General features: G+C 46.5%; 1 protein-coding gene across 1 annotated transcript in view; it reads left to right on the top strand.

Moving 5' to 3' along the window:
• Positions 1 to 1,671: 1,671 nt before the first annotated feature.
• PRPSAP1 (phosphoribosyl pyrophosphate synthetase associated protein 1) overlaps positions 1,672 to 11,734 on the top strand; it is a 31,032-nt gene continuing 20,969 nt past the window's right edge. Inside the window, exons 1-3 of the mRNA XM_030837769.3 lie at positions 1,672 to 2,336; positions 4,992 to 5,044; positions 7,564 to 7,630. Coding sequence (XP_030693629.1) covers positions 2,167 to 2,336; positions 4,992 to 5,044; positions 7,564 to 7,630 — 290 coding nt within the window. The 5' untranslated portion in view covers positions 1,672 to 2,166. The remainder of the gene's footprint in view (positions 2,337 to 4,991; positions 5,045 to 7,563; positions 7,631 to 11,734) is intronic.

Genomic DNA, 11,734 nt, shown 5'->3' with positions numbered 1-11,734 from the left:
CAAAGGTCAGAGAGAGAGGTTTGAGGACGCTAGGCTGCTGGTTTTGAAGATGGAGGATGGGGACCACTAGCCAAGGAGAGAAGTGGCCTCTATAGAGTGGAAAAGGCAAGGAAATGGATTCTCTTCCAGAACATCCGGAGGGAAATCAGCCTGCCAACACCTTGATTTTAGGACTTTCGACCTCCAGAACTAAGATTGTGTAAGCTTGTGTTGTTTTAAGCCACTTGGTGGTAATTTGTTACCACAGCAATAGGAAACAAATACAACTTCTAACACACTACATAATTTACTCAATTATTATGTTTATTTAAAAATTGCTCTCCCCCCTGCTAGGTGTACCTCTCCGGGGTAGGAATTTTTGTCTTTTTTTTTTTCCTCTAAAGTATCCCAAACAGCTAAAACGGGCCTGGCAAACAGTAGGTGCTCAGTAAATGTTAATAGATGGATAAATGGATAGATGCAGAAAGCGAGAGAAAGGAAAGAGTCAAGGATTCTCCTGAGACTTACTGACTGGGAACCTCACGTTATGTTTACTCACAGAGGGAATAGAGGAGCAGGTGCGGTTTGGAGAGAACTGAGAAAATGAAGATGGGTTTAATTTGGGGTATATTAAGGTTTGAGGGGTTCTGTGGGATATATATATGGAAAAAATATATCTATATGGAAAATGTGAAGGGAAGTGGTTTCCTTTAGTTTTAGAAGGTAACGTGGCTTATGGCTGGGTCCATCGGCTGAACTTGTGTGCAGGTAAATAATTTGGTCTAAGCTATTTACCCCATAGCCCATTTGCTTTTTCCCTTTCCTTCTTTCTTTTCTTTCTTTTTCTCTTTCACCTGCTCTAGGAGAGAGGGGGTGGGTGCATCAGTAATTCTGGAGAGCCAGCTGGAACGTGGGTCAGGCTGCTACAGGCCCTGGGGCAGTTCAATTTCCAAATCCTGAAGCTGCAGGCTTCGGAGGCTTCGTGACACAAGAGTGACAATCAATTGCTCCCTCAGGCCCAATGTCACAACAGGCGGAGTCCTCAGAAGATGGAGAAGCAGGAGATCAGCTTCCCTCCCCAATCCTGAGGCAACTGATAACTAGTGACTCAAATGCTTCCCTGTCCTTTACTTTCTTCTTGGACCTCATTCAACAGGTATTGATTGCGTGCCTCTGGAACCCATCTCACTGCCCTGGACACTGGGAAACACGAAGAACTAAGTGACATACGATCTTGCCCTAGGAGGACTTACATCTTAGTCAGGAAGACAGATGTTCACAAAGCTAAATAAAAATAGAAGCAACTATACATGGTGCCACGCACGGTACCGCCCAGCGGGCGAGGGCGGCTTACTGTGGCTGAAGTACCTAGAAAGACTCAGTGGAGCAGATGTGACGTGAGTGTGTCTTTAAGGGACTGGAGCACATGGAAGGGGAGGAATAAAGGCTTTTCTGATTGAGAGCAAAGACTGGCAGGAGTGCCTTGACTCGTTCAGAGAGCCTTGCCTTACGTGCAGATGCAAGTTTGGAGTTTGTTTGGGGAATAAAGATCAGGCTCAGGAGTACCCCACCTTTTGGGCATTTTAGTATCCCAGGCAACCACCCGGAAATAACCCCGCCCTCCACTTTTCAAAGCATGCCCAGCCTAGCGCGGCGCATGCGCCTCGCAGGGCTCTGGCGCTGTGTTATCATGGAGGCGCAGAGCTAGATCGTCAGCCACCTCGGAGGCTGACATTTTGGATCCTGGCGGAAAAGTTGGAAAGGCTGGCACCACTACCAAGTCCGGCTGCACCACCCAAGAAGATGAGAGCAAAAGAACTCCCGTGGAGCGACAAGATCAGGCGGCGGAGTGAATCCGTGCTGCTTGCCTCGGAAAACAAGCTTGTAGAGAGTTGCCCACCGCCCTGCCCTCATCTGAGATGGTGACTGTGCGGGTGCTCTAGCCGCGCCTTTTCGATTCCCGGAGGGGGCGGTGCCGTCGTCTCTGGCTTTGAGGTGGCTGCGGCGCAGGTCGCAGCGAGCTCTGGTTGCTCCAGAGCCCTTAGTAGCCTTTTGTACGAGGAGGGTGGGGGTCTCTGACCTCTTCCCTCCTGTGCCGGGTTTCTCGGTTCCTTCGCTACGCGGGCCTACCGCTCCCCCGTGCAGCCCCGCCGCGGGCCGGCTGTAACTGCGCCCCCGGGCCGGACGATGCCCAAGAAGCTGCTGCTGCTGCCCCCGCTCTCCGTGTCCTCCGCTTTCCGCGCCCCGCGAGCCTGCCCCGCCGCCCGCCCGGCCATGAACGCCGCCCGTACCGGCTACCGAGTCTTCTCGGCCAACTCCACGGCTGCCTGCACCGAGCTGGCCAAGCGCATCACCGAGTAAGGGGCGGGAGCCGGGGATGTCCCGAGGGGCCCCTCCCGGGAGACGGTCCTTGTTCCTCTTCGCCTCCACGTTCCCCGACCCGGGCGAGGGGTAATTTGACCCCATCGTCCTGCCCCTGGGGGAGGGAGTCGCAGAATCCTGCCGTTTCAGGTCTGGACAAACCCTTGGAGGTGACAGAGGATCACCCCCCCACCCCCAGTTCTGCAGCTGAAAAGCGTTCGTCTGACTCTTGCTGGCTTCTCCCCACCTCCGGGTCCTTGGACCGCTCGCCCTGCTTTCGGCTCCCCACTCCCACCTCCCAGGCGGTGGTGAGGATTCTGTAATCGCTGGATTAGCGCGCCTTGGAGAGAGGGGCTCTGGGTTTGGCTCCCTTTCCCACGGTTGGGGTTGACCTCTGAAGCTGGTCATTGCCATTCCCAAGTCTCCCCGAGGAGACGGAGGCCCGCACGTAGTTACAACACTGGGGACGGACGGTGCGGGTGCAGTAGGTGGGGGCGGCCGGAGGGCCTTGCCGGTGGAAGACGCAAGGTGCACCGACAGAAGTAGAGGTGTAGGGGAGGGCAGGGAGAACAGGGCAACCCTAGGGGAGCAGATTTGTCGGAGTTGGTGATAGAAACCATGGTCTAACCGTATTTTGTAAGTCAGTTAGATTCGATCAGGCTAAGTCTTTGCCTTTTTTTGTCTTTTTCACCTAAGGAAGCCTCTGGCCTCAAGTGGCCTTTGGGGTCTGAAGGCCTTGTCAGCCTTGCCCTGGGCAAGAGACTTGATTTTCCTGAACTTCATTAGTAAAATAGGGATAATTCCGTCTGTTGGACCCAGAACATTGTGAGCACGAACAAAATAATGTGGATCAAGCATCTAGCAGAGCAGAGGCTCATAGTGGCCCTCTGAATAATACATGTTTACTAAATGGCCTCTTTTCTAGTTGGCTCTTGTGAAGAATCCCAGAACCCTAGTGTAAAGGAAGAGCCTTTTGAGCCCTTTGCAAATAAACTTGTTATAAAATAAATAAGCTTGTCTTTTAACTTTTAAAGTCATTTTCACATTTTAAACAACTTACATTAGAGTTCTGTGGGTTTTTCAGAGTTGATAATTAATGGCATGAAGATATTTTAAAATTCTAGGTGAAATTGTAGAAGAAAGGGGAAACTTTTGTCATATTTTCTCAGTAATGCCTATGTTCTCTTCAGTTAGAGTTTTGAATGAGATTAGAAGAGCGTAAAAAAAAAAACCAAACAGTCCTTTTGCAATCTACTACCTAGTTTCTATTTCTAACCTCTGATTATTTGTCTTTCTTTTTGAGGCCAACTAAAATACTGATTTTAAATATAAAGCTTGTGTTTGTTTATCTTGGGTCATATTTACCACAGTGACCTTGGTAAGAGAAAGCAGAGGGAGGAGGGCAGATTTAAATAGTCAATGGTTTTGCTTTTTTTTTTTTTTTCTCCTTTTTTTTGCGGTATGCGGGCCTTTCACTGTTGTGGCCTCTCCCGCTGCGGAGCACAGGCGCAGGCTTAGGGGCCCAGCCGCTCTGCGGCACGTGAGATCCTCCCGGACCGGGGCTCGAACCCGTGTCCCCTGCATTGGCAGGCGGACTCCCAACCACTGCGCCACCAGGGAAGCCCCGGTTTTGCTTTTTTGTTTTTATATTTGGTTCTTGAAAAGTTTGTTCCAGAAAAGTTTTAAGTTTTAGCCACTTTTAAGTGTGCAATTCACTGACTTTAAGTACATTCACAGTGTTGTGTGATTATCACCACTGTTCATTTCCAGATCTTTTAATCGTTTCAGACAGAAACTCCGTACCCTTTAAGCACTAACTCTCCATTCCCCCTCTACTCCCAGACCCTGGTGACCTCTGTTCTGCTTTGTGTGACTGTGAATGTGCCTGTTCTAGGTACTTCCTATAAATGGAATCATGCAGTATTTGTATTTTTGTGTCTGACTCATTTGACTTAGAATCATTTTTTCAAGGTTCATCCGTATTGTAGCGTGTACCAGAATTTCATTCCTTTTTAAGGCTGAATAATATTCTGTTGTACACTTGGTTGGAGTGTTTTTAAACAGATTCCACCCTTATATCGTTTCACTCATAAAAATGGTAATGCTTACTGATAAGAACTGAAAACAAACAAAAACCTACCATTAATTCCTTGATATCTAGTATCTAGTCCTTGTTCATATTTCCTAGGTTGTCCCCAAAATGGGCTTTTACACGGGATCCAGACACGATTCACACTTGGTGCAAATGCACTCGCATTTGGTTAATGGCACTGAAGTCTGCAACGCTTTTGACAATTGAGGCATTTACCTTGGGCTTGTGTGTTTTGGAATTATTGCTAGTAACCACGTATTTGTTGGGTATTGATGTTCCAAGAAAATTGTTATTCAAAAAAACAATGGAACTAGACACTCAACTTTGATTGTGGGCTCTTCCCAGTAAAGCAGTGTGTTACAGATTGGTGAGCACTGGAAGCTGCTTGTGGAATGACAGCAGGTTTTAGTTCTTAATGAATTAAATTTTCTAAATTTTTTTTTTTTTTGTAAAGGAGTGCTGGTGTAGTTATTGTAGTCTTTTTGTTAAACACATGCCTGTGAACTGGAGTTTTTTAAAAAGAGCGTTCTTAATTGCCTCCCCCCTCCCCCTCCTTTAGGCGTCTTGGTGCTGAATTGGGGAAGTCTGTGGTTTATCAAGAGACCAATGGAGGTAAGTTAAACTTATTTGTTAAACATTCTTTGTTCTCTAAACTCTGTTTAATCGGCTGGCATGTTTTTAAAAGGCGAATGTTAATCATGTGTAACACAGAAATGCGTTTTTTCTTTTTCTTTTTTTTTTTTTTTCTTCCGGTACGCGGGCCTCTCACTGCTGTGGCCTCTCCCGCTGTGGGGCGCAGGCTCCGGATGCGCAGGCTCAGTGGCCATGGCTCACGGGCCCAGCCGCTCCGCGGCATGTGGGATCTTCCCGGACCGGGGCACGAACCCGCATCCCCTGCATCGGCAGGCAGACCCTCAACCACTGAGCCACCAGGGAAGCCCCACGTTTCTGTTTTAACAGTTGGGACAGAGGGCATTCCGTTCGTCCCTCTAAATCTTGACTTCTTTGCTCTTCCTTAAAAGTCTCCTCCTGTTCCAAGATAATGCAAATATCCTGTCATTTTAGAATGAGAAAAAGGAGCGATGTAGAGAGTAAGTTTTTTCTTCCATATTGTGCTGTATTTGATAAGTACTTTTTACATTTATCTGTTTCATTAGGCCATCAAATGGCATTAAGTGCAATCAGTACTAGATAGTAATGACTTATTTAAAAAACTTCCTTGAGTTAGTTTTATCTCTCATTTTTTTCTCTCAAGTCTTGTTGACCCTCACCCTGGGTTGGTCACCCGTTTTTGCCGCCGCCTGGGTTTCTGGGGAGAGCTGGAACATTAAATGATATTGCTTAAAGGCACTTGTTTCTAGCCAGTGTCCCAGGAATGCAGCAGCATCATAACCCCCCCACCCCCCACCCCGGTGGGTTCCAGCGTATAATGTCATCACTCATTGCGAAGACAAGTTCGTATAAAAACAATTTGGAATTATTTTTGCAAAGTTGAAGGCCTTGGATTCATGTTTTTGTACTTGCTTTTCTCTTTCCAGGGTATAACTGTCTATGGTATCACTAGCTTAACAGGAGATAGTTCAGACAAAATTGATGTTTGGGGAGCTAATATAATACAGCAAAGTATTGGAAGAGGGAAAGATAGTTTAATGGGTAGTAATGGAAAGCACATGTTCCCGGGGTGTGTATAAGTTACACGTGTGTTATAATTAACCCCCAGCAGCCCTTCATCCAGCTTCCGCACTCACAACTTTTAACTTGGTGACTTGAGAAATTTCCCTGCCAGGACAAGTCAGGAGATGCCGGTATTTAAACACCTGAAGATGAGTGCAGATAGGTGAGATAGCCTATTTAACAGTAATGAATTTCCTTCATTGTGATGGCATTTGGGTTTCTCATAAATGAAGCGCTGGAGGAAAAGAGGGTGGTTTAGGGAAGACCTTTTTCTCCATCCTCCCATCCCTGTTCCAGGCCTCCTAGCTCTCTCTCATGCTGTCAAAGTAGCTTCTTAACGGGTCGTCTTACCTCCATTTTCAGCCTCTCTAGTCTGTGCTCCTCACTTCCATCAGGATATTTCCAAAATGCACACATTTTTTACTTACTACCGTTTAAAATTGTATAGGCCATGGTCCAGGCTCCTTAGCAATCACATGGGGCCCTTTGGGTTCCGAGTTCTGCCCATCTCACCTGCTTCATCCTTCACCACGTCCGTCAGCACGTCTTGTGCGCTCTGATTCAAGAATCCATCTGAAGCCTGCCTGCTTCTCACTACCTCCACTGCAGCTGCTCTGGTCCAGCCCGCCGTCTGTCGCTTGCCTGGACTGCTTCAGAAGCAACTGGAGTGGCTCCCCCCAAGCAGCCCTTCTTGCTTTGCCACCGTTGTCCTCACACAGTAGCCAGTGATCACACCAGTCCTCCAGTGGCTCTGCTGTCACCCCTTGGAATAAAATCCAGACTCCTGCGTGGTGTGGTCCTGGTCAGCTCCCTGACCTCCTCTCTGTCTCTTTCTCCTCTCTCGCTGTGTTTCTGAGCTCACGGTGGCAGCCCCACATCTTTGCACGTTCCGTATTCCTTTCCTCACCGTATGTTCCAGTCTGCAGCGAGGCCATCGTTCCCAGCCCTCTTTCTCTTTTATCATGGCTGGTCTTTCTCCTGCACATTGGCCTGGAGGGTTTGCCAGCCTTTGGCATTGCACTGTCTCTCCTGAGTCAGTCTTTGTCCCCGTGGTCCAGGTCCCCCACTTTGGGACCCCAGCTCAGGGCCTGGAACAGAGGAGGCATCGGCCTTTGTTGAAAGAATAATAAGGATATTAACTTTTGGCCTCTTTATGCACTGCATACTTTTCCCTAAGCATCTTGTGTTCATTTAGTGACGGATGTTCTTTTCTGGACCCTGAGATTTTACATACACTTGTTTGTGGCTTTTGCCTTCTAGCCTATTTTTGGCTTATTCTCCCCTTAGCTTGACTGTTTTTTACGTAAGTACGTGCCATTCCGAGATCTCTTAAGAATTTATTTTGGTGCGCTAAGCAAAGCATTGGTTTAGACTCACCTTTACTCCCTCCAATTGCTGCCTAATTATTGCACCACGAGGAGCTTTTCTTCAAACTGCAGAACATTTTTATTTTTCAGAAACAAGAGTTGAAATAAAAGAATCTGTTCGTGGCCAAGATATTTTCATTATACAGACAATACCCAGGTAAGAGTCAGCACTGCTTTATTTATCTCTCTTCCTCTAAAAATCTTAGTGATGTAACTTATTATCTTTTCATATGAACAACAGTTCCATTTTCTTTAAATTATAAATGTGTTTGCACATTAAATGCTTTCCAAAATACTATATATATGTGTACACATATATGTGTGTGGGTCTGTGTGTGTGTGTGTGTCTCTATACATATATGTATATATATAGTCTTTGGAATTCCTGCCATGCTTGTCACACTATACTTAACTGTTATTGTTTACTTTATTTATTTATTTATTGGCTGTGTTGGGCCTTCGTTGCTGCGCGCGGGCTTTCTGTAGTTGTGGCGAGCAGGGGCTACTCTTTGTTGCGGTGCGCGGGCTTCTCATTGTGGTGGCTTCTCTTGTGGAGCACGGGCTCTAGGTGCGTGGGCTTCAGTAGTTGTGACATGTGGGCTCAGTAGTTGTGGCTCATGGGCTCTAGAGCGCAGGCTCAGTAGTTGTGGCGCACGGGCTTAGTTGCTCCGCGGCATGTGGGATCTTCCTGGACCAGGGTTCGAACCCGTGTCCCCTGCATTGGCAGGTGGATTCTCAACCACTGTGCCACCAGGGAAGCCCCTGTTATTGTTTACTTGATCATCTTCTCCAAGCTTTAAACTCCTCAAGGACAAAAATATTCTACCTCCATTTTTGCCGGAACCTAGGCCAGTGTCTGTCCGCTCAGCTCTCCTGGAAAGCCTTTGTTGTTGTTAAATGGTGGGTTTTATTTTGCACAATGACCCATCTCTAGCCCGTCTATCACAGATACCATCTACCATTCCTTCCCTCAGTGTGGGAGGACTGGCCCTGGGGGAATCCTGGCATACCTGAGCATGAACTTCCCTGTGGGGTTATCTCCTCTCAGCTCCTCACTGGGAATGGGGTCGATAGATCGTGAGTGTCTTTGAAAAATCTAGACCTTCACGTCTTGATGGGTTTAGATTCCTGAGACGTGTTAGTAATAAACACGGCACTGGCTGCCAGCAGGGTGCGGACGCTTTACACGTATCATTTTTAATCCTTATGTGTCAGTCCTACATGGCAGCTCTTGTTGGCCTCTGTGATACTGTGATTTATGAAAAGAAATATGTATCTGGTCTTCCTTTCCTGGCACAGAGCTTCTAAAACCCTTGGAATATCCTAAGTGATAAGAGCAGTAAAGGTACCTTTCGTTATTCAGAACAAGCCCCTTTCAGTTACACCTGAGTTATGTGAGTGAGGTGATTTTTGGAAAGCTCCTGGGTAAACACAGGATGGGGGCTGGTTGCCAGGGTAACCAACCTTGTGATTAGAGGGTTGGTACTTTCAGCCCAGCCCCCCTGACCTCCGGGGAGGGGAGAGGGGCTGGAAGTTGAATCAGTCGCCAGTGGCCAATGATTTGATCAGTTGTGCCTGTATAATGAAGCCTCCATAAAAAACAGAAAGGACTGGGTTCGGAGAGCTTCTGGGTTGGTGAAGACGTGGAGGTGCTAGGGGGTCACCCAGAAAGGGCGTGGAAGCTCTGCACCCCTTGCCCTATACCTCGCCCTGTGCACCTCCCCCATCTGGCTGTTCCTGAGTTACATCCTTGATAGTAACCTGGTAATCTAGTGAGAAAACTGTTTTTCTGAGTTTTATTTATTGGCTATGCCACGAGGTATGCGGGGTCTTAGTTCCCCAACTGGGGATAGAACCTGTGCCCTCTGCGGTGGAAGCACGGAGTCTTAACCACTGGACTGCCAGGGAAGTCCCTGAGGTTTTTTTTGCCTTTTTCTTTTCTTTTTTTTTTTTTTTTACTTTGCTCTAGCAAATTAATCGGAGCTGAGGAGTGGGTCATGGGAACCTCTGATTTATAGCGGGTTGGTCAGAAGCACAGGTGACAGCCTGGGCTTGCCCATGTCTGAAGTGAGGAAGGGGGCAGTCTTACTGGGCCCTTAACCTGTGGGATCTGATGCTTTGTCCAGGCAGAGAGTGTCAGCATTGAGTTGAATTGTAGGATGCCCAGCTGGTGTCCTGAGATTCCGAGAATTACGTGTGGGAAAATCCCCATACATTTGGTGACCAGAAGTATTCAGTGTTGTACAGAGAAGGGAAAAACTGTTTTTCCTTACAGTCCCCCGTGAAGGGATTGAGGAAACTGGGTCTGAAGGAAACTGAGGACCACGGGGTCACCGAGTGAGTAATCTGAACCCAGATATAACCGAGTTCCCTGTACACTGGTAACTGGTAGATACTAAGTATTTTAATCCTTTTTTCTGATCATGAAGAATAATGTTCATCTCTGCAAACACAGGCAGTATAGAAATGTGTATCGGAAAATAAAAACCCCCAGCCCTCTGAGATAGCTGAATACCTGTTTGTTCCTCTTTATCTGATAACGGGCATACGAATTCAGGTTCCATAATTCAGGTGATCCTCAAAACCAAAATAAAAGTAATTTTAATTTATCTGCATGGTTCAGGTTTCAAAAGGGTGTATGATGAGCCCTGCCTCTGCCATCAGCCACCCTGCTTCCCTCCCCGGATACGGCAAGTGTTATCAGGTTCTTAAGCTTTCTTTTCAGAGACTCTGTGTGCCCAAGCAGTTGCTTATATGTTTTTCTTAATTTTTACCTAGAAGGAGTCTAATAGGGAATTCCCTGGCGGCCCAGTGATTAGGAATCCGTGCCTCCACTGCAGGGTTCTGTCCCCGGTCAGGGAACTGAGATCCCACAGGCCTGGTGGTGCTGCCAAAAAAAAAAAAAAAAAAAAGGAACCTAGAAAAATGGTACAGATGAACCGGTTTGCAGGGCAGAAACTGAGACACAGACGTAGAGAACAAACGTATGGACACCAAGGGGGGAAAGTGGCGGGCAGGGGTGTGGGTGGGATGACTTGGGAGATTGGGATTGACACGTATACACTAATATGTATAAAATGGATACCTAATAAGAACGTACTGTATAAAAAAAATAAAATTCAAAAATTCAAAAAAAAGATAAAAGAAAGCATGTAAGATACTCTAAATTGATAAGTTAGCAATGATTCTAATATCTACCTAAAGTTTACTCAGAAATGATTCCTCTTCCCCGAAAAAAAAGACAGAAAATAACCATACTTGTAGCCACATCAATTATGTTAACATTTTTTAAATATGAAATTTGTAGATTTGACTACATCATAATCACTGAAAAAATATAATTATTTTTAAATATTTCACTGAGTCAAAAATTTTTCCTACATTGAGGTCTTCTTTGCCTAGATGTACTTAATCCTGAAATGCTTCATCCACTTGTAAATATTTTCTTTTAGATCAGTCAATACACTTAACATGCAGTAAAAAAAAAAAAAAAAGAACTAATACACTTTGCTGAACTTTTAAAAATAAAGCATTGTACTGTATCAATACAGAAAGAGTTACCTTATCTTTAAAAGATTCTAATTTTGAAACAATCACAAACTTCCAGAAAATGAGCCTGTGCTGTGCGGCCACTTTAGACAGAGTTGCCAGCCTGGTGCCTCCCCGCCCCAAACACTTCAGCGTGTAGTTCCTACAAACAAGGGCTTTCTCTTATACAGCCACAGTGCCACCGTCAGAATCAGGATACTGAGACCTCTGTGTTGTCACCACCTAAGCCTCAGACCCCATCCCCGTGTCATCTGCTGTCCCCCAGGCCTCTTCCGGGCACAAGGAGCCAGTCGAGGCTCAGGTAGCACTTGGTTGTCTGTGTCGTGTCTTCTGGATAGTCTGGAACCATCCCTCGGTCTTTCCTTGGCTTTCAAAACTTCGTCACTTTTGAAGACGACACTTTGGCCAGTTTATTTTGTCGAATGACCCTCAGTTTAGGTTTGCCGTATTTCGTTATGGTGGGATTCAGTGGAGCTGTGTTCCCATCTTGTCTTCTGTGGCGTCACACTGTGTTCTGTGGACACACCGAAGCTTGTTCAGCCTGTCGCATAGGCTGCGTCTCTAGTCTTGCGCTTGCCAACTGCAGAACATCCTGTATGTGCGTCACATTGCCCGTGTTTGGGGTGTGTCTGTACGATGATTCCAAGAAACGCGATTGCTGGGTGTGAGGATCCATGCATTTTGTCGTATTGATAGATGTGGCCGCATTGAT

Source organism: Globicephala melas, chromosome 20 (genome assembly GCF_963455315.2).
Source record: "Globicephala melas chromosome 20, mGloMel1.2, whole genome shotgun sequence".
Lineage (NCBI taxonomy): Eukaryota > Metazoa > Chordata > Mammalia > Artiodactyla > Delphinidae > Globicephala > Globicephala melas.
Note: the sequence above shows the minus strand (reverse complement) of the source record. Positions and strands in the feature narration are given on the sequence as shown.